The 23642-nt window shown below is 47.4% G+C and overlaps 1 protein-coding gene across 1 annotated transcript in view; it reads right to left on the bottom strand.

The window, feature by feature from the left end:
* Positions 1–3247: 3247 nt before the first annotated feature.
* The window catches only part of SPRING1 (SREBF pathway regulator in golgi 1), a 42127-nt gene continuing 21732 nt past the window's right edge, over positions 3248–23642 (bottom strand). The window contains exon 5 of the mRNA XM_036220870.1: positions 3248–8342. Within this exon, the coding sequence (XP_036076763.1) occupies positions 8328–8342 (15 nt within the window). The 3' untranslated portion in view covers positions 3248–8327. The remainder of the gene's footprint in view (positions 8343–23642) is intronic.

The raw sequence follows: 23642 nt of genomic DNA on the forward strand, positions 1-23642 counted from the left end.
ATGCAAGGCGTTGCAGCCACCGCGGAAAACTGTATGGAGGTTCCTCCGGATCCTGAAATGGAGCTACCGTATGACCTGCTCATCCTGCTTCTGGGCATATACCGAAGGGATTCAAAGCAGGATCTCGAAGAGATACTTGCACATCCTCGTTCCCTGCAACATTATGCACAACAGCCCAGAAGTGGAAACAAGCTGACTGCCCACCAGCATGTGAACGGATAAAGAAAATGTGGTAGATGCGTAGCAATGGACTATTACGCGGTCTTAATAAAGACAGAAATCCTGCTGCACGCTACAGCGTGGATGAGCCCGCAGGAAGTTATGCTACGTGGAATACGCCTGTCACCCAAGGACAGACGATGTATAATTCCACTCTCACAAAGTAGCTAAAATAGTCAAAATCATGGAAACAGAGAGCAGAAAAGTGGCCGCCGAGGTCTCAGGGGAAGGAGCGGGAGGAATAAGTGTTTAGTGGGTGCAGAGTTGCAGTTCTGCGAGATGAACAATTTCTAGAGACTTGTTGCACACAATGCTGCACTACCGAACTGTACACTTAAAAATGGTTAAAATGGTAAATTTAATGTTATTTTTTTACCAACAGTAAAAAAAAATTAGTAATTACCTACAGTGGAGGAGGGGGACTTAAAGCTGAACATAGACGTCATTGTGACCTTCAGATCAATTAGAAATGAGTTTCAAACACCTCAGAAAAGAATATGTACGTTGATCACATAATAGGATATTTTTTAAAAATTTTATTTATACAAATTAGATCTAGAACACATTGTTTACATGAAATGAGCATCTAAGGCACGCTTCTGCCTGCACAGAAATAACGTTCTTGCGTACAACGATCTGCTTGGGAACAGGACGGGCTCTTTAAAGTTTCCAACGGTCTCCTTTAATAAGGATGAGGACTCTGGGAAATGATTTGCTTCTTCCAACACGGTGGGAGGCACGGTTCTATCAGTTCATTTCTTTATATCCACACGGGGAATATAAGCTCCTTCTGCTTAGGGAATACGTCTGTTTTTCTCACTGTTATATTCCCAGTTGCCAGAATAATGCCTGGCCTGCAATGGGCCCTCATTATGTTTGTTGGAAAGAAAGGAAAGGAAAGAAGGGAAGGGAAGGGAAGGGAAGGAAGGAAGGTGAAGGACAAAGGGAGGAAGGGAAGGGAAGGGAAGTCCTTTACTGAATTGCTGTCGGTCACTTTCCATTTCCGTCCTTCCCTTCCTCCCTCCCTTCCCCCGTCCTTCCCCCTTCCTCTCCCGCTCTCTTCCTCTTTTTCGTCTTCTTCTTCCTCCTCTTCTTCTTCTTTCTTCTTTCTGCCTCCTACCCCCCCACAGAAGGAGAAGCAAAAGAAAAGAGAGTGAGCGAGCATGTGAACAGATCCGCCAGTGGACAGTGAATGCTGCATCACGGGGTCTGTGAGAGTGCGTTCCCATATCTGTGTCATTTTACTGTGTCCACTTTTGTGCATGTCGGCCTTGCTAATGCACAGTTTTGTAAACCGACCATTTATTCTCAGAGATGGCCTGAACAGACATGCTGGGGCTGCCGGCTGAGAGAATTCTATCGAGGCACCAGGCATCCCATTATTATATTTTATAAATAAGATACGAGGAGTACATACTGACCTCTCAGACAAGGAGGATTAGTTCCGGGAGATGCGCTGAGAACAAGAGTTCCATGGTCAAATGAGTTTGAGAAATTTGGGGTTAAACAGAGATAAAGAGGCCTCGAAAGTCTTTAAGTGCCCAAGTCCATGGCCACTCTTGAAATGTGGGAAGAATACGCAGCATTCCGCAAACTCATTCAGGGATGGGACCCTCTGGATCCCTCCCTTGGGGAGGATTTTGCAGTAAATGCAGGTAAGGGCTAAACTGGAATTTTGCTTGGAGCAAGAATTCATCGTGGCCGGGATTAGGGAGAACTGGAGGCAGGCGCAGGTATGCGGAGTGAAAGGGGTTCCTCCTTTCACTCATTCATTCATTCATTCATTCAGCACGCACTGTTACATGTGTGTTAAGACCTAGGCCTGTGAAAGACACTGAAGATATGAAGATGGGTAAGAAATGGGCTGCTGGGGGCGGCGCCACAGTGCCGTGGTTAGCGCGCCCGGTTTACACACAGACGCGCGCGCGGGAGGAGACGCCCCGCCTTCAGAGGTCCGGTTCTTAAGGGGAGACGGCAACATCTGCAACATCCGTAGGTCGGGGGTGGACGGGGGGGGGTAGAATTAAAGAGGAGGCGGGGGAGAAATGGGCTGCTGCCCTCAGCCTCACACAGTCCAGCAAAATCTGAGTACCAGGCCTCCCTGCTGTGAATGCCAGGAGCCCCATCAAACGGGCTTAGGTCAAAGGGTGGAAGTCACGAGCTCACGTACTTTAAAAGGGCCCAGAATGGGTGGGAAGGTAAAATAAATTGTTACAATGGCCCAAGAAACAGATGACAAGGGTTTGAGGTAGCAGAGGAGTGGGGGTGGGATCCAAGACATATTTCACCTGTGGAACACTGAATTCGTCTGATCGACTAATATGTGACCCTAATGCTATTTTATTCCAGGCACTGCAGGGATACAGAAAACAAAACAAAACAAAACAAAAAAAACACAAACAAGACATGGTCCTGAGCCTACAGGAGTTTATAACTAGTCGATTCACTGACTGTCCACTATCTTTTCAGCAAGGCTAATCAACTTTGTCAGAAGTGAACACATCCCAGGATTGGAAGGACAAGAATGAAAATGGCACTTGGACCCAGGTGTCTAGGATGCAGAAAAGGAACGGAAAAGACTGACCAGCTCCTTCTGTGCCAGCGTCACAAGATGTGCTGCCTTTGGGGACCCAGACAACCAACCGGTGGGTGACGGACTCGAACGCTGCACCTTCCTTCCCCCGGCCCCATGATAACCGGAATAATTCCAGCGTAACAGAGGAAGGAAATCGAACAAAACAAGAACGAGGGTGGGGTGAGAGTAAACAAGCTAAACAGGACGACAAGTTATAAGATGCAAGAGCAGTGGCCACGCTGCCCTGCGCCGGAAGTAAAGAACCGGCAAAGGAGTCAGGTGTGACCGTGGACATTCGGAAGGATAAGTGACTTCTGCAATGTGCTTTGGGAGCCGCGGCTCCTTAAATGGCCTTCTGCCCCCTCCCGATCATTTCCTCGGCAGCCAGCAGTGATGTGAACCACGGGCACAGGTGGGGGGCACATATATTTGTAGTGGAAAGAGGTCGGAATGGAATTCAAGGTTGATGTTTTATTAGTTTCTTCCTGGAATTTGTGGGTCTTAGGGTCTCTGACCCAGACCGAATGTTCCCTTTGAGCATTCTGGGCTGTGTAATTATTATCTGCATCCATGTGGAGGTTGGGGAGAGAAGGATGGCTCGAGAGAATGTGTCCTTTCATTTGCAAGCACTTGGGGGCTACTTCCGGGCAGCTTTGCAAACCCAGCCCTGCAGAATGCAACCTGTCCTTAGGGCAGGTTGAAGGCAGAGCTGGGCCTGGCTGCTTTATACTCACACAAGATGAAAGGGCAAGACGAGGGAGGGAGGTGGGGAAAGAGGGTTGCTCATTCCTCCATCAAGAAAAACAGGAAAGGAAATTGGTTTGGGTTTGGGCCCCAGGTGACTTTCACACTGGGGAAACTCCCAAAGGTCCTGAACCAAGCACGATTCCATTTCCCTCCGTGTGTATTCAGGACGACACCGGGTTCCTTATCAGGGACGCTCGTCTTCCATAGACTCGTGCGTGGCTTCGGCCTGAGGGATGACACTCATGATGAATGCACTCGTGGTACTTAATATTCTGGACTGCGACTCATGGCTGCTTTCATGGAACCTGTCTCTCCCAACCCCACTCGACCCTCATCTGCGGAGATTAGATTTTGGAGTTATTCCCATTATACTGACAAGGAAACTCAAGGTGGAAGGGAAATGTCCCTTGTCAACCAGTCAACAGCGGACAGCTCAAACAACAAAGATTCCAACCTCCCTATTTCCTGAAACCCTCTAGGCCCGGGGCTCTCAAACTCCAGCCTGCAGGCCAAACCACGTCCAATGCCCATGAGCCAAGGTGTTGTTCTTTTACAGATTTAAATGGCTGGGGTAAAAATAATCAAAAGAAGAAGAATATTTCATGACACCTGAATATGACACGAAATTAAAATTTCTGTCCATAAAGGGTTTTATTGGCCAATAGTCATGCCAACTCATTACGCAGCATCTATGGGTGCTTTGGTGCCTCAGCAGTAGAGTTCGGTAGTTGCAACAGAGATTGTATGGCCCATAGAGCTGCAAATATTTACTATCTGGCATTCCCCAGTGGCCTGCCACGTTGGCTGTTGGAGGCTGAGACCCTCCACGGGAAGTCTCAGTAGAAGAGAGCTGCTCGCTCAAGATCCTTCTCCCTCACCCAAGGAGGGGCCGAGGCCCTGCTCCCTGGTCTCCATGCGTGATGTTTCTGAAAGGCCATCCCAGGTCCAGTGAGGCCCTGCGTCTGCCCAGTCCTATCCTCGCTGCCTTCTGGGTAGTGTTCCCAAGAACGTGGCCCCGTCAAGCTACCTGTATTCTCTGTCTCACAATCTATTTTCTGAGGACCCGATCTAGGATGGCAGACATAAAGAAGTTCAGGAGAAAATATGATCTTTTCTTCTCTGCTAATCACAGACCAGCAGTCATGTCTCAATTTCTTCTTAACGTGGGTATCATTGATGCCTGATCAATTCTAAACTGGGTCTCCTTCTGTTGATTAGATGTAATAGGGAGAATCTGGGTATACTCTGGTTTTCTGGTCAGCTTCTCCTATTGATACCTTTGGAAGTCATTCAATGCCCCTTTCGAAAACACTGAAGATGTCCCACTGCTCTGGGACAAAGGTCACTGCTCTAGGGGCAAAGATCGTAATGATCTTTCTGGCCCAGATGGTCCTGCTTTCTCTCCAGCTCCACTTCATCCATGTGTCCTTCCGTTCTCCAAACTATATGTCACTGACGCTCTTTTGCTGTTAGTTCCCACGACCACAGGATCTTTGCATATGCTGCTTCCATTGCCAAGACCCCACTTCACACCTGGTTCACTGAATTAACTCTTGTTTAGGCTTTAGATCTCAACTCAGCTGTACATTCCTCAGGACTGATTTCTGCATCAGATGCAGCAAGGACAGCGCCTAGGGCCCACAATACCTTTAGGGGTCCATGAAAAATAGGTTTAATTTCTTTTAAAATCAGGAGAACAAAGAAATTATAATAATGACCATGTAGTGATGAATCTAACCTGGATTTATACTAACAAGGTTGTCAATAAAATTTGTTTAAAATGTGGAAGGGGCCCATAGAGTCGTGAATAATGTAGCTCTGGCCTTTTCTGACCTCCCCCCAATCTCCCAGCACCGCTAGGTCAGGTCTCCCCAATAAATGCTTTCATTGTGCCCTGAGGTCTTCCATCAAAGGACTTTTCATAGTTGTCATTTTGCATTTGTCCCTTAAACTGCAAGCTCGATGAGAGAAGGGACCATGACAGACTTATTCTCCATACGGCATCATGACTAACAAGGCACCTTGCTCGTAAGCAAAAGCAATCCACCTGCACGAGTTATCTTGCTTTTTAAGCAAGAACACTAGCTCCATCGACTTAACTGCTGGCCTCCCCTGCAGGTCCAAGGGGAGGGGACAGGATGGAAACCAAGAGGAAAGACTCACAATGGACATGGGAGAATCACGGTGCCAAACTTCTTCCCTTGGGGAGCAGGGGCAAGGGACGGGCAGAGATTGAGCATAAACAAACATTTCCTTGTCTGGTAGGTCATTTTATAATTATGTGCAGGTCAAGTGCTTTAGACTCCCGGAAGTCAGACAATATCTGCTTCCAGAAGCCATTAATGCTCAAGGGCCCCTGGAGTAAAGAGGGACTTTCATTAGAAGGTCTTGTCCTCTGCAGGCAGGAAGCGTGCTCGGTGACGGTCCAGTGTGAAACAACGGAGCAAGCAAAAAGCAATAGGAAGGGGTGCTGACCTCAGAGTTCAGAGAACAGGAGGGGGGACAAAACAAATATATGAACCGGGGAACTGGCCAAGAACAGCTTGAAGCCCTGAGCAAGGTGCTCTGGGGTATAGGGGGAGAAAATGACTTTGACTTTATGCTCTTGGAAGGAAGTTGGCAAGAGGAGTGGAGGGTGGTGCCTTTCTCCATAGGACATTCTGCACTATCATTTATACTCTCCCAAGGATGGAAAATGTGCTCAGCCAGTTAGAGACCACTAAGAGGAGGCAGGTGAGGCCGTTGCCAGAATGTGGAACTTGGTTCTTGCCACCTGGCTGCCCTCGTTCATTTTCATTCTGCAAAGATGGCGGGGACTTTTCCGTTCAGTCTCATCGCTTGGGTTGCTGTGCTCTGGGAGGAATGAGGTTGGAGGGTGAGGAGGGTCAAGGGGGCCCTGACTGACAGCCAAAAAGAAAACTTAACCACAAACACAAAATCCCCAACTGGTGGCAAACAGGATGGACGGGTGGCCACGCGCCAAGATCCTCTGGGTTCACAAGTGACTTCGGCTTGGTGGCACCGTGGCCAGGGCTTCCCTTCGCCGGAACCAGGCGGATTATGGGAAGAGGCACGGGCATTCTTAAAATTCCCATCCGCACAGACCTAAAATTAACACGACTGTTTATAGAGCTGGATGTGGATTTGGAATTTCATAGCAGTAAATAACATAATTAAGATCCAGTGATCCCATATCTGAACTGCAGTTATTTTTGCCTATGGCTACCAACTGCTAATGCATTTAAAGGATCATAATTATCAGTAATCATGTCATTGTCCTTTGTGTTCAAGAATGAAGATGATTGATATTGTCCCCATATGTGGCAAAGATCACCAAAGAATGAACCATGTAATTTTTTTCTTTAAACAGCTTTTTTGAGATATCATTCACATACCATACCATTCAATGGTTTTTGGTATATTCGCAGGGTTGTGCAATCCTCACCACAATCTTATTTTAGACCATTTCTGTCTTCCCTGTACCAATAGCAGTTGGTCCCAAGTTCCCCTTCCCTCCAACCCCTGGAGACCACAAGTCTCCTTTCTGTCTCTATGGCTTTGCTTATTCTATATATTTCCAATAAACAAAATCACACAGTGTGGTCTTTTGGGACTGGCTCCTTTCACCTAACATAATGCTTTCAAGGTTTATCCATGTTGTGGCACGTGTCGGTATTTCGTTCCTTTTCATGGCTGAATAGTATTCCCTTACATGGATTGACCACATTTTGTTTGTTGATGGACATTTGGGTTGTTTCCACTTTTTGGCTATTGAGAATAATGCTGCTGGGAACATTTGTGTGCATGCTTTTGTGTAGACAATATGTACAGTTTCTCTTGGAACACGCCTAGGAGCAGAATTGTTGGGTTACCTGGCAACTACGTTGAACTCTTTGAGGAAATGCCAGACTTTTTCACAGCAGCTGCATCGTTTTACACTCCCAGCGGCAATGTCGGAGGGCTCCAACTTCTCCATGCCCTCACCAGTACTCGTCACCGTTTACGTCTGTTACAGCCACCCCAGGGCGTGTGTTCTCATGGATTTCATTTGCACACTCCTAACAGTTAATGATGCCGAACAGCTTCTCATGTGCTTATTGGCCATTTATATATCTTCTTTAGAAAATGTTTACTCAAATATTTTGCTAATTTTTTTTATTTGGTTGTCCTTTATTTGATTGTAAACATTGTTTATGGATTTGGGACACAAATCCTTTATCAGATATATGACTCACCAGTATTTTCTCCCATTCTATGAGTTGTCTGTCCCTTTCTTGATGGTATCAGTGACAACGGAAAGGATTTTTACTTTGATGCAGTCCAGTTTGAGCCTTTTGTCATTTGTGCTTCTGGTGTCATGTCTAAGAAGTCCTTGCCTAACTCAAGGTCACAAAGATTTACTCCTGCATTTTCTTCTGTTTTTACAGCTTCGGCTCTTACATTTAGATCTTTGATTCGTTCCGAGTTAACTTTTGTATACGATGTGAGGTCGGAATCCAAATTCGTTCTTTTGCATGTGGTGATCCAGTTGTCCCATCAGCATTTGTGGACAACAATATTTTTCCCGATGGAATTGCTTTGGCACAGTTGTCAAAAATCAACCGACAGAAATTTAAGGGAGTATTTTCGGACTCTCCAATTTCATTGATCTACATTTGGATCCTTATGCCGGCCCCACACTGTGTTGATTACTGTAAGTTTTGAAATCAGAAGTCCTCCAATTATGTTCTTTTGCAAGACTGTTTTGGCTGTCTGGATCTCCAGTATCTCCATGTGTGTTTTAGAATCAGTCTGTCGATTTCTGCCAAAAAAAAATCCAGCTGGGATTTAGATAGAGATTAGCTGGACCCCTATGTTACTCTTTACACTGAAATAAATTCCAAATGCACTAGCATTCAATTTAAAAATTGAAACCATAAAAAGAGTAAGGAGAAAAATATTGGTCATTAAATATATATATAATTATGCAGAAGAAAAGGCAAACACAAAACCCAAAAGCCGCGAGAAAAGATTAATATATCTAAATACGTAAAAATTAAAATCTTCTATATGGTGAAAAAAATTACGAATGCAAATAATAAACTGGTAAAATGTTTGCAACACATTTCTTTAGTATTCACAGGGCTCTTACATATCTCTATGAAAAAGACCAAGCCAAAACACAATGTACAAAAGACAAGAAGAATCAGTTCATAAAAAAAGAAAACTAAAGGGCCTGCAAACACACAAAAACAATGCGCGCATAATGCAAGCGAATTACAACGAGCCCACTTTTCAGCGGCGGATTGGCAGAGAGTGGACAGAGTGACGGGGCTCAGTGGGTGAGGACGGGGGGCCAGCACCTCCACACGTTCCTGGGGGAGGGAGCGTTGCTGCCGCAGTGTGCAGTGCCATTTAGCAAGAGTCGCTGAAACTTAAAGTATGTGTAACGTGTGATCGGCGCGTCTACTTCTAGGAATTTATTCTACAGAGATGTGCTCAAGTGCTCCGAGATGTACACACATGATGGCTCAACAGAAGCACTATTTATTAAGAGGACATCAGATACAACCCGATGTCCATCAACGGCCCAGTGATGGAGTAACTGAAATTAAGTAGCAAGCTATGCAAAAAAAAATTAAGTCTATTTAAAAAAATAAAAATATAAAAATTAAAAAAAAAATAGTCTATATGTGATCTGGAAAGATTTCCAAGATATAAAAGAAAAAAAAAAAAGGCAAGATCTGAATATCATCACTGGCCCTGACTAGCAGGGGCATCTCTTCTCCTGACTTATTTCAGTTCTAGCACCAGGTCAGGGCTAACTTACTAGCAACTGAATGACCTTGCGTAAGTCACTCATCTCCCTGTGCCTCGGTTTCCTCCCTAGCGAATGGAGACTATGCACAGTGTCCCCAACATAGGATTAAATGGGATAATGCATTAGAAATATTGAGAAGAGTCTACAGTACCTGGCAAACACTATCTAAATATTGGAGTTTTGAAAATTATAATTACAAAGCAAAAGAACAAGAAACAGAACAGTGTAGATAACATGCTATAAAGCTTTTATATTTAAAAGAAAGAACGTGCAAATATTAGTCTGCACATATGTAAACTATCTCTATAAACACAAGAAAATAGTGACATTGGAAGAGAACTGAACAGCTGGGGACAGCAGTTGGACTGTGATTTTTCACTGTAAACCCCTTCTGAATGCTGAACCATGTGCATGTATTAACTAGTCAAAAATAAATAAAATTTAAAATTAATAAAGAAGGTTATACATATATATGATCCTCATATGCAAATGGAAATATTCTATATAAGAAATTGTTAACAGTGGTTACATCTCGGGAGTGGCATGAGTTGGAAGGAGACTTTTACTTTCATTTCTCTTTTCATGCTACTCAATTTTTTTTTAACTTATATGCTTTATAGCAAAACCCAAAAAAGCATATCTAAGCCAAAAAAAAAAAATAAAGAAAAGAAAAAGGCTCCCTTTCCACCTTGCTCGAGAGGCTCGTCCGCCCTAATAGTCTGATTTTTTCAGCTGAACAGCAGGCCAGACAGGGAGCTGGGCAAGAGCCGGGTAGGCAGCACTTGGATCATGGTTCCGGGCTGCAGTCCGACACACAGTATTTCTCCCATCCATCTCCCATCGGTAACGGAATCAATATCCACTTAAAAACCTCTGCTGGCTTCCCACTGCCTACAGGAAAAAGTCCAAACTCCGTAACACAGCGTGAAAAGTCCTTTGCAATCTGTCCCCTACTCCTCTCCAGCTCCATCTTCTCCGTTCCAGCCATACCAAGCAGTGCGATGCTGGGGGGAAGGCAAGGGAGGCGGGGGATGGCAGACCCGCGGGGAAATCGCAGTTCTCCACTTGTTAGCCTTGACCTTGGCCAAGCAATGAGGTCTCTCGCAGCAGCATCTGAAAAACTGGGATATTACCCCCTACTCTTTGCAGGCTGTTAGTGACTTCAGTGAGATATGTACCTTAAAGCAGTTAGCATACTGTTTGGTATACATTGAGTTTGGCATGTAATAATCAAATGGTGCTATTTGATGGCTCTAGCACTTTTATTGTTACCTCTTCAGGTCTTTGTAGAAGCTCTCTCTTCTGCCCTCTAATCTCTGTCCTCCTTTTCTGCCTGGCAACCTTCCCAAGAAGCCTTTCCTGACTCCCTCTCTGCATTCACATACTATTAATTCACTTGCCCAGGGTGACACTCACCACTCTGTATTACAATGATGTTATAGGGCATGGATCGTGTCTTATTCATCACTTAGGACGAATTGGGGCAGAGTAGGTGCTCAGTAAATGTTTCCTGAACGAATACACTTGTTCACGTACCCCTCAGTGAACCTCTGGGCACCAACCTTATCATGTTTATCTCGAGAAGGGGATTAATTGATTAAAGAAAATATGCTTCCAATTCACAGAAGCAGAAAAGAGCTGCAGCCCACTCCAGTGACTGGTTTGTTGTCTAAGAGAAAGTCGTACAGACCTTTGCTGCTAGTTTCATAAGGCTTAGGAGACTTCCCTTTAATGCATACCTGTTTGCATACAATGTAACCCCTGGGCACAATAATGCTGCCTTCTCCTTCAAATGAAATGTTTATGACGATGTGGAGAGGCAAGACGGACCATTCTGCTTTCCAATTACAGATGCACTAAGGCACCAACACCTGAGAAATATCAACCTTGTTCTCTTCCTGTCTGCGACCCCGGCAAATGTCAGAACAGATGTTTCTAAATCGTGTATAAATATAAACAAACCAACAATAAAGGGCTCTCTGAGTGGCCCCCACACGCCAAACAGCAGCCTAGAGTGCGATTTAAGGGCTGTAGTAGTAGAAACCCTTGAAATGAAGGGTCCAGGCCATGTCTGCGACAGCCCATTGGGTGGAAGAGAGGGGTCCCCTCGCCCTCCGCTCGGGGGCGGGCATGCTACTCAGCCTGCCTCACGGGAAGAGAGGCAAGGCAGGTTTGGGGTTTTGGTATGACTCCGAGATTTGGGTCCCTGCTGTCGAATCAAGTATTTTGTGGCATAGATGACAGGGCTGGTGAGAGGAATGAATGAGTGAGGAGCTTAGCGCAGTGCTGGGGACTTTCGTACATGTGATCTCATGTCACCCGGCGTCCATTCTGTGAGGTGGGTATTCCCATTTCGCAGATAAGAGAAGCGAGTCCGAAGAGAGGCACACACAGACGGGCAGTCGGTAGCACGGTCAGAATTACCGCCAGTTCTGTGGGGCTCCAACCGTGCCCTGCTTACACTGCCCGCCACCACAGGCCCAGGCAGGACTTCACCGTAGGGAGAGCGCCTGCGAACTTCGGCTTAGGGGAAGCCACCGCTCGCTCTCCCCTCCCCTCCCCTCCCCTCCCCTCCCCTCCCTCTGCCCAGGCAGCCCCAATCTGCCTCCAGGCAAGAGGAAAGCTGCTGCTAGAGAAGCCACGTCCTCAAGCAGGGGAGGTGGCGGTACTGCCCCCTAGTGTTGGACAGACCACACACACCTCTGCAGCTCACCAGACCCACTCAAGGGTTTTAGGGGGCATATGCTCTCCCAAGACAGCTCTTTCCCTTAACGGCTGCCCTAGATATCCATTTTACCCAGACTTCGACTTCCTAATGGAGATTCACTCTGTCAATCACCCTGCCGTCCATCCAGAACTCTGGCGGTGGCCCTGGCCCGGCGGTCGTTATGCACCAAAGAGCCACGTGTGGCGGTGCCCAGCGAATTCCTTGCACACCACGGGGACAGGGAGTTAACAGAACTGGGTTTCGGGGCACCCCTCCCTGTAAAGGGCATGCCCATCATCTTTCCTCCGGCGGAGGCTCTGATCCCAGGCACAGCGCTGCTGACGCGGGGCGCTGCTGACACACAGCGTTCTGGGCAGGCGAGTGCCGCCCCCACCCCAGCTTCACAGACAGAATGACTCACCCGCACAGGGCAGGAACTCCACGTCCGCTTGGGGGGCGGGGTGTGGACTACCTCTGGTGGAGAAAAACCGAAGTTCGTGTATAATTGATGCAAGATGTCGTTTTTTGGGATCAGATAAAAGATTTTCTGGTCTTCATCCCACTGAAGAAACTTTCTGTATTTCTTTTTATAACATAAGTACTCAGTCATGAGAAAAGACTACGATTCAAGATAAGCCCATGCTTGAAAACAGAATCTTGGGCAACCCATCCCTCCAACAGGGAACAGATTTCAGTTTCAAAACACTCATTTCGGCTCTGTGATTTTCTGGAAATTTCCCTGACCCTTGTTTGCCTCGGTTTCCTTTACCTATAAAATGGAGCCATACTAGCTACAATTTGTGAAGAGGTTCAAGGAAATTTAAGGCTCTTAAAGAAGGTTTTCGAGTCTCCTGGATTTGGAATTCTCATTACAATAGTTCATTTCACCTTCAAAGCACTATAGCATTAACCAGATCTGCCTAATTACATTGTGGAGAAATGGCTTGCATTTATTTTGCCTGAATGTGACAGAAATTGGGGTGGTCATCTGTCAAAAATGTTCCTGTGCCCGAGAGATGATACATAAATTCTCAGTCTTATCTGATTACCAATGAAGGCTGTGTGTGTGTGTGTGTGTGTGTGTGTGTTTCCTTTAAGGTCTAAATACTGGGTGCATGATAAAAGAACGGTTCCTCTTTTGCAATATGCCAGCTGTCATGGGTTTCCAGGCAAGATATTATTTCTGATAAATAGATATGGACAATAGATAATGTCTATATTAATATCACCAAAACATGGTCCTCTCCTGCAGCTCACCCGCAACGCGGACGACAGTGTACAAAGCGGCAGATGCCAGACAGGAGACTTTCTTCTTGTGACAGTTTGAGCTCCCTGCTGCAATTAACTTTTTCTCCCCCTCCCTCTCCTCCTTCATCTCATGCAATGCGGTTCAGAAAAAGGGGGCCTGTATTTTCCTCCTGCTGATGGAAGTTGATTAGCAGTCAGGTGGAGTGATGCTCAGGGGACAACACAGCGGATTAATTAAATCACTTCTACTGGCTAAGTGGTGACACTTTGATTTATAGCAGAGCTCACTCAACCAGACAGCAGCTTTTCTTGCATGCCGAAGGAAGAAGGGCCAAACTGGCCACTGGTTGGAGGCCGAGGGCTTTGCAAACTTTAAAGACAAGCATCCTAGTCATTAAAGCAGAGACCCCTGCTGGGTTCCTCTCTCTGGGCCAGGGAGACCTGCAGGCACAGGAGAGGAACTAGAGAGAATGGAGGGGCCGAAGCGGGCCAGCCGGCAGTCTAACAAGGAGCCAGGGGATCCGTTTCGGAACACACAGAACTCTGTGACACTCCTGCAGAAAAAGAAAAGCAGATCTGTTTCTGCTGAACTGTGCCTTGGCACCGCACCTTGGCTCGTCCTAAAGACACGGTCCTGTGATGATCCTATCGTGCTGACTCGGGCATTCGTGACTGTTACCCATCACAGCACTGGCTCTTCTCAGTAAGGAGCCTTAGACCAAAATGTACGCAATAGCTGTGCTTCTGGTGGGGTGTTTTATGTGTTGACCTGGATACGTCTTGCGGCTGATTCTGTCTCACTTTCTTTGTGTGGGATGCTAAGCAGCTCGCTCAGTGCTGAACATGTAGCCCAAACTGCAAGCCCTCACACATGCTCCTGTGTACAAACTCTCTTTATCCGGAAAACTTTGGTTTATCTTATCTTAAAATGCTTTTTGGGAAGCTGCCTCCAATGTCCTCAGGAATGAGGTCATATAAGATAGCAGTCAAAACCCCAGGCTTTACGGCTTGTTGAGCAAGCTCTGGGTCTGATAACCATTATCAGAGCGGGGGACTTGTTAAGCTACAAATTCAGAACAGCTCAAGACAAGGCCCAGGAATCTTCATTTTTAACAGATTCCTATAAGGGATCCTGGAGGATTTGAGAACTATAGTTTCAGAATCAGTCAGAACTAAAATCAAATCTCAGTTCTATCAATTAATAGCAGGTTACCTCAAGCTAGGTTCTCTTCATCTCTCCATGCTTCCTTTTCTCAGCCATAAAATGGCACTGGTGAGAATTAGAGACCTGTATGTAGGTGAACACCTGACATGGCTGGCTGGCTGAGAACTGTAAGATTCAATAAGTGGTAGATAATCCAAACGTCCATCGACAGATGAATGCGTAAACCAATGTGATCGATACGCAAATGGAATATTACTCAGTTGTAAAAAGGAAGGTCTGAACATGGATGAACCCTGAGGACATAATGCTAAGTGAAAGAAATCAGACACTAAGGTAGGATCCTATTTATATGAGGTCCCTGGAGTAATCAACTTCATAGAGACAGAAAGTAAGAGGGTTGTCGCCAAGGGCTAGGGGGAAGGGAATGATTTAGTGTTTAACGGGGACCTCATTTCAGTTTTCAAAAATGTAAAGCGTCTTGTGAATGGAGGGTGGGGGCGGACGCACAACAGCACGAATGCACTTGATACCACTGAACTGCGCACCTAAAAATGGTCAAGACAGTAAAGTCTACATTTTGTATGTTTTATCACAATAAAAACAAAAGAGGAAACGTGATAGATATGGTTACCGCTGCTACCGCCAATGAAACGAGTTTCTTTTGGAACCCCCATTTCCCACCTTGCCCCTCAAACCCTCGACAATTAATTTAGCAAAAAAGCATCTGGTGGAGGGCTTGGGGGGAGGGGGACAGATGAGGAATGGGGAAGAAATGACAGTCCCTAGCCCTCCCATTGTTTTCCCTTAACCCAGGCGTCCAGAGAGTCCTCAAGAAGCCGCAGAATGCTTATCCCAATTGCGGAGGGAGCCGATGCAACATCAAATATTAAAAGGGTAGAGGAACCAGCATAGCTTTCCATATAAATGAACCCACTAACATATATGAAGATTGCTTTTAAAATTCAAATATAATTATTCTTTAAAAGGCATCCTGTGAGCGCTGTCTCTCTCCCAGCACTGACACTTCTGGGCTGTTGTCACGCTCCAGGGAGGTGCCTGTTGGCAGTCAGCCCAAAGCACTTTGTAACATGCCCTCCAGATCCTAAGTGAAAACTGATCAAAGAATTGGCACTGGCAAAGACAAGACTGAAATCAGCTCTCGAAGGGGTGGGGCCGGGCTATTGTCCCTCTTTGTGGGAACAGCTGCTTAACGGGGAACTGGAGCGGCGTGATTATAATATGCATACGGACTGCTCTGTTAACAGAAGCCGGCTTAAAGTGCTCCAGGGGCCTCCACCTTGCGTTTTGGCAGAGGGCTCTGCGAGGATGCTGTGTCAAACCTTTTTGAAAATGTCTCCTTGACACGGAGGGCGAGGGAGGGCGCCTGCGGCGCTCACCGCGGCCCCATGCCTCCCTCTGCTGTTGGGCTGCTGCGCCCCGTCCCGGCGGCTGCAGCGTGGCGGCCGCACGCGGGTCCCCCTGCCCCGGGCTTAACCGGGACAGAGGAAGTGCAGGAGCGGAGCCGTGGGTGCCTGAGCGGCCCTGGGAGCCCCCTCCGGAGTCAGACGGGGGAGGCTCCGCTGTCTGCAGATTCCCCAGGGGCCAGCGGAGTGAGCTTCTCTCAAGTTCCTATAAATGACGATGCGCCACTGAGCCATTCGTCTTCATCGTGCCCTGCGCAGGATGGCTTTGGGGTGGGAGCGGAAGCGGACCCTCCTGACACTGGGGCCTCACGGAGCCCCGTGGACACACCTGGGCTCTGGTTCCCGGGCCGGGCGCGGGGCTCTGCCGCTGTCCTCGGCCCACGCACGCGATCCTCCGCTGAGCAGGGCACTGCGCGTCGCGAAGGTTAGAGCGGTTCCCAAGGTCTCGCTGCCAGGGAGTGCAGGGCTGGGACGCACCTCTGGGTCTGTCTCACTCTAAGGCCTTTTGTTTTGCGGGTTCGTTTGTTTTTGTTGCATCCACCCACAGGAAACGGATATGTTTCTTTTTCTAGGGGGGAGAGCTGGCTGCTCCCAGAGCCGGGCCCTGCCCCCCCCCCCCCCCCCCCCCCCCCCCGTTCAGACCGATTTCGCGGCCTCTTCCGCCCGCTGGCAGCTAAAAAGCCCTCTGGCCTCCTCTCCACAGTGACTTGTAAGGAGACTTGGGGGGGAGGGGGGTGGCGGGTAGTTTTTTTAAAATGAATATATGCATGTGTGTCTCCTGCTAATCACCGGAACGCATTTCAGGAGAGGTGAGCAGAGGGATTAGCTGCAGGACTCCCATTAATGTTAACTTTATTTCAGTAATGAGGTGCCAAGGCGTAGAACAATCACGGTGGCTAATACGGTGTAATCACAGTGATGAGATATGCATGCTGCGAAGGGAGGGGGGGACAGTGAGGAAGGGGAAGTGGCTCAGTGGCGGGGACGCTCGACAGAGAGGCAGCAGGAGACAACTCCGGAGGAAAAGGGAGGAGGCAGGTGAACCCTGCCGTGGGCAGGGCGGGTGCCATGAGAGCCCCAGTACAGAGGAGACAATCAGAGCAGCTCCGGAGGGAACGGTTACACTGCGCATTTCGTCTAAGCCTCATGAGGATATGGAGAGCTAGGTATTATCCCCATTGTATAGATGGGCAAACTGAGTTTTAGCAAAGTGATTTGCCCGGAGTCATACAGCTGGTGGAAGAACCTCAGTTTGAATTCAGATTCTTCCTAGTCACTGCACTTGACGGTCCCCACCTCGTCTAGAATAGAGAGTGGAGTGATAACGGGCAAACACCAAGAGCTCAAACACTGGCACCGGAAGGAGCAAGCAACGGCTCTGCACGTGGGCCCGCCCCCCAACACCGGTGCACGCCGTGCTCGGAGGGCTCACCGGACTACGCCACCGCTGTCCTTTTGGATGTCTCAGTGACGCTGGGAGAGGAAGATGAAGGAAAGGAGAAAATCGTCCTCATCGACCAAGTTCTAGGGACCACCTGTAGCCAGAAAAAAACTCCTCAACACACCCATGAACACATTAGAATGTTCTCCGAATCTCCAGACTACCGAAATCCTTCAGTTTGTAAACGCTTGTAGGCCGGGGAAAGTTCACTCTTAACAGAGCAGAGGGTCCTTCCAAGTGCGGTCGGCTGGCTTATCTGGGTGCCTGCAGAAGATGCACTCCCTAGGGAGGGGCCCTGGAGCTGCCCTTCAACAAGACCCCTGGCCTGGGTTTCCTGAAGGGCTCTCTGTGCTTTAAAGAACCCGCGGGAGGCCAAGACACGCATGCCCATGTCCGTAACCAGTAAAACACACTCTGCCAGCCAGTCCCGCCTGAATTCCACGGCCTCACCTCCCCACTGATTGTTTAGAAGTATGAAGTTCACAACAGTCAACACATTTATTGAGCACCTACTATGCACCCAGCTCTATCCTATGTCCTGGAAATACAGCAGGAGACAAAGCTAAGTCCCTGCTTTCAAAAACTTGCATCTCAGTGAAAAACGCAAAAGATAGGACATTCTATCGGAGTGCCACGAGGAAACTGTGGTTCCAGCCAGGGTGATGTTGCCCCGCCCCAAGGGGACATTTTGGGTTGTCATAATTGGGTGGAAGGGGCCAGGGATGCTGCTCAATATTCTACAATGCACAGGACAGCCTCCACCACAAAGAGTCATGTGGCCTCAAATGTCACGAGGTTGAGGACCCCTGGGCCAGAGAAGGCAGGGGTGTGCTCTTCGATGTGGGGGTCAGGAAAGGCTTCTGGAGAGGGACATTCGAGCAGAGAGCCACGACATTGTCTGTGGCAGAAGGGACAGGCAAAGAAGCCCTGAGAGGCCCCCGTGGGGCTTACTGCCTGGAAGAACTGGGGACTTTGGGCTAAGTGCTCTAGAACCTGGAGGTTCCCAGGAGGACGGAGAGATGCTCTCATATACCCTTCCTAAGGGTCCCTCTGGCCGTCCCGTGGAGAAGAACTCATGGAGAGCAACGGGGATCGGGGAATCAGGTGAGAGGCAGCTGGAATCATCTAGAGAGATGTGGGGGCATGAATGAGCAGGAGAGGAGGGGCAGCAAGAAGGGGTCGGTCTGGTTACTGCAGAGGCAAGCCTCTGGGATTTGCTAATGGGTTCGATGCGGGTGTGACCACCGAGAGGAGTCAAGAATGTAGCTTAGTCTCTGCTCTAGGTGCCTCCCTAAAAAATGGAGGCCCTACCTAGTTCTACTCCTCCCCTTAACCAAGTGGTCCCCAACTAGGGGCAACAGTCCCCTAGGGGACGCTTGGCAACATCTGGAGACATTGTAGTTTATCACCACTGGGGATGAGGGCTGCTACTGGCATCTAGAGAGTAGAAGCCAGGAGTGCCCAACCTCCTACGCCGCATGGGCCAGCCCTCCCCACGCCCATCCCCTCCACTCCTACCACAGAGAACTGTCTGGCCGAATATGTCAACAGTCTGCCCTACCCCTACCTGCCGCCTCCCCTTACTAGGGCCTGCCCTGCCAAGTTAGCCGGGACTTTGCCAGAGTCCGGAGATTCCAAATCAACGCACATCAGTGGCTCAGGTCCATATTAACTACATCTCACTTGCTTCTGCCCGCGACACAGATCAGATGCTGCTGCTGTCGCCACCACCACCACAGGAAACCAGAATGTTGGAGAGCAAATTCATTACCCAGCTGTTAAGAGCGACAGAGCATGCACACCTCTCTCGCGGGCTGGAGTACCTGAGGGCCAGCCCTGCTGGATGACTGAGTGGCTGCCAGCCTCCCTCTGCTCTGTGACCTTGACATGCCAGGGTGGGGCCTCTGGTGCAGGAGCTAAAAACCCAAAAGGCAGAGGCGGTGGCAACAAATGGATGAGTTAATTTGTTTCGTGCCCCCCTTGCCGCCACGCTCTCACAGGAAAACAAAATAAAACAAAACAAAAAACCTCCTTTGTGGGGTTTAATATCCCAGCTGCGAAGAAGCAGAATAGACAGAAGAAAGAAAACGTGACGTCGACGCAGAGATCCGTTTACATTCAGTTCTGTTTGCTTAAAAACCAGTTGTTGATGCGCAGGTTATTCTTTCTGGCTTAGACCTTCAGGAACAAAATATCACACTTCTAGGTGGTATCTTTAAGGAAAGCTAATTAGGATTCTTGGCACTTGTAGCATGAAACATTTTACATTTTTCTTCAAAGCAATTTGCCAACATTAGCTTATTAAAACCCCCAGCCTTCCACTGAGGGACAATGGGAAGAGGGTAGAATCTCCATTTCTCAGCATCTGCCCTGGGATTAAAATTCCAAATTCCTGTTGCTTCCTTCTCTGAAGGTGGCCTTTCATTGTGTTTAGCAACCTTCCCAGGAGCACTGAGGAAAAGATTCCCGTTTTCCTAGCACTTAGTCTTTCAAAAAAAAAAGAGGCAACACTAAGAAAGGAGTCTGGGCAATTAAAGCTGGTCTACCAAGTCAGAGGTCAGCGACCTGTGGCCCATGGGCTGAATCTGGCCCTCGACCTTTCTGTGTAAATAAAGTTTTACTGTAACACAGCCATGCCCATTTGCGTACATATTGTCTATGCCTGCTCTGGACCTAAAAGTGAGGACTTAAGCAGTTGTAACCACTAATCTGCTTTCTGTCTGTATAGACTTGCTTATTCTGGACATTTTATGTAAATGGAATCATATACTATGTGGCTTTTCGTGTCCGGCCTCTTTCACTTAGCATAATGTTTTCGAGATTCATCCACGCTGGAGCATGCATCAGTACTTTATTCCTTTTTGCGGCCAAATAAATATTTCATTGTATGGATAGACCCCATTTTGCTTAGCCATCCATCAATTGAGAACATTTCAAATATTACCATTTTTTGGCTGTTGTGAATAACGCTGCTGTGAACATTTATGTATGTTTTTCTGCACATTATCTTAAAATAACATTTTAATTCCCTTTATTAAAGAATAAAAGTTGTAAACCCATATTCTCTCATTGAACATTACAAATATTTATTGAAATGACTGAGGCATTTAAGACCAGTAAAAAAAAATTCAATGCTTATTAAAACAGAGTATAAGACAATATACTAGACTGTAATAATTTCACACCTAACTTTTCTATCATTTATTTAAAAATATAAAGTTGTTGTCCATGCTGTGCTGGAAAACAAACAAAGGCCAGTCACTTTTCTCTTCAGGGCTACATTCTCTACATTCTCATCACGATACATTTACCTGGGAAAGCCGGGAGAAGCAGGTATAATGATACACCTGATAGAGTTCCAAAGTATCAGAGACCTCACAGTTATAGTGATAATATTACCAATGTGATACAAGAAACGGCCTGTATCCATTCTCCTTTCCTCCCTTGAGGTAAAGTATTGCTTCCTACTCCATGATGAAATTTTTCACATAAGCCCATGGCACAAAAACCACAAGCTTCCTTGCCTTGTAGAAAACAGATTCAGTTTTAGTAAGTGGTTTAATATTTAAACGCTAGCTCCAAAGGGAGAAAGACCTTTCAAAGCAACAGGAGGAGTCCAGAATGAAAAGAATCACCTGCTACTTGACAATCTGCCACGGACACGTGAAAAAAGGAAAAGAATCTTAAGTTCCTGCCATTGCACTTTCCCACCTTTGCCAGCAGAGGGCGACGTGGTCCTGCGAGGTCGCGTTAGTGCGACCATGGACCTTGAAATGACCAGGGCAGAGGGCCATTGCAGCTGCGCTGCGTGGAGACTTGTGCACCTTGCCAGTAGTTTTGCAGCGGTCTGCGCACTTCTAAATGCATCCGCGGGGGAGAAAAAGAAGCATGTGGAACAATGACGTGTTTATAAGGGCTACAGGGATCTGACGAGATGTGCAAATGGCTTGTGGTACGTATGACTCCAGATGTCCCCAGAATAAAGATGTTTGGGGGGGGGGGTGGGAAAGAAGTTGCCAAAGGCATGTGAAACAAAGGACGTTAAGCAAGTTACAATCAAATCAAATAATTACCCCTTTCTATTACATCCATTCCAAGGAATATTATCATTAAAAATCAAGTGGTATGAGATATAACACCAAAAGCACAGCAACAAAAGAAAAATTAGATAAACTGAACTTCATCAAAATTACACTTTTATGATGCAGTGAACACCATCAAGAAAGTGAAATGACAGCCCACGGAATGGGAAAAAAACATTTGCGAAGCACGTATCCGATAAGGTGCTTGCATCCAAAATATGCAGAGAACTCTACCAATTCAACAATAAAAAGACAAGCCAGTTTAAAACTGGGCAACGGATTAGAGTGACGTCTCTCCAAATAAGATATGCAAGTGGCCAATAAGTACATGATAAGATGTCCCACATCACTAGCCATCAGGACATGCAAGTCAAGGCCACTAGGATGGCTATAATAATAAAAAAAGACAATAACAAGTGTTGGTGAAGATGTGGAGAAAATTCTGGAACCCTCACACATTGCTGGCGGGAATGCGAAATGGTGCGATCACTCAACAAACACAATTTTAAACTCCGAAGGCCATGCTAAGTAAAAACCTGCCGAGCCGACAACCGCGGCTGCTGCCTCAGCGTCATCTCCATTCGAGGGGGAACAGTTTATCCCATGGTTCCTCCGACCCCTCACTAGTGAGGTGTGGGACCAGAGTTTTCTTTGTGGAGGGGGCTGCCCTGTGCACCACAGGATGCTGGACCGCTACCCACTAGATGACAACGGCACCTCCACCTGCACGCTTGTGACAATCAAGACCATCTTCAGACATTGGCCACTGTCCCCTGGAGGCCCAAATCTCCCTCAGGATAAACAGCACTGGTTTAAAACGACACTTTCCAGGTCCTGGAAGCCACCAACTAGGCTCCCAGAATGCCTAGGCTGAAAAGACCTTATGTGTGACCCTGTGTACGCACTTTCACAGGTGGGCAAACAGGCCCAGAAATGACAAGACACTGGAGGCAGAAAGGACTCCGGCAGCACAACTCAGTGATTCTTCCTGCCCTGTACCGCCCTTTGGATTTGCAGATTAACTCAGCACTTACTTCCTTTGAGGACTGTTATCAGTAGCCTCGAGCTGCCATAACAAAAGACTACAGACTGGGTGGCTTAAACAGCAGAAATGTATTTCCTCACAGTCTGGAGGCTGCAAGTTCAAGGTCAAGGTATCAGTATTATCAGTAGGTTTGGTTTCTCCTGAGGCGTCCCCTCCTTGGCGTGCAGATGGCTGCCTTCTCACAGCTCTGGTGTGTCTCCCTCTTCTCATAAGGACACTAATCCTACGGGATGAGAACCCTCCCTAACAGCCTCATTTTAACTTAATCACCTATTCAAAGGCCTTATTTCCAAATATGGTTACATGCGAAGGTATGAGGCTTGGGACTTCGGCATAAGAACTCTGGAGGGGACACAGTTCAGCCCTTTACTAGGACCCTCCTCAGTGGATAGTAAGATACAGCCCTCTCACCAGGGCTGTGCTGAAAGGCCGAGTTCCCCTCCCAATATATTCTTCACAAACCCTTCTTGGCAGGGACCAGCAGCCACAAGGTGAAACATTTTGCTTAAATCAAGGATGATCCCACAGGGATCCTACAGCACAGGGCCTAAAAGTCCAGGTTCGGGAGCAAGAAATATCTAGGTTCAACCAATATCCTGGTCTAAACCACCAAGACGGTATGTCTCTATGCAAAGTTCTTAATCTCTGAGTTCTTTTCCTTAAAATGCGGATGAAAAGACCTACCTACCTAACTCGTAAGAATGGTTGTTAGGATTAAATAAGCAGCCTTGAGCTCAGCGCCTGCCCACAGGAAATGACTAGAAGACAGTAGTTGTTATCACAAAGTGCCAAGCCAACATGCTGACTACTTGGCCTGCCCGTACTTTCAGGAGCTCTGAGGTTTGCATGCGACTCCACCGTCTCATAGTGTAACCGCAAGCAAAATTTAGTTCCTGCGTCAGAGCTCTCCTCTGTAGAAACAAAGACCAGAACAAACGCCTGCCTCAGAAGACGTACAGTCTGAAGGTGAAGGTGTGTATGCAGAACGGTACATTGTACAAACTTCGCAGGCTGCTTCCTTGTTTGCGGTAAGAAAGGTCAAATACCCTGCCCAACTTTTCGTCTTGGTAAGTGGGAGAGGAAGGAGGGGTGGCCACGGGCACCGAGTAAAGCCTTGGTCTCTGACGGCACTAGCAGCAGACCAAGGTGACCCTCCTGAGTCCCTGTGCACGAGATCGACAGCACCTGG

The sequence above is a fragment of the Rousettus aegyptiacus genome, unplaced genomic scaffold, assembly GCF_014176215.1.
Source record: "Rousettus aegyptiacus isolate mRouAeg1 unplaced genomic scaffold, mRouAeg1.p scaffold_m13_p_5, whole genome shotgun sequence".
NCBI classification, from domain to species: domain Eukaryota; kingdom Metazoa; phylum Chordata; class Mammalia; order Chiroptera; family Pteropodidae; genus Rousettus; species Rousettus aegyptiacus.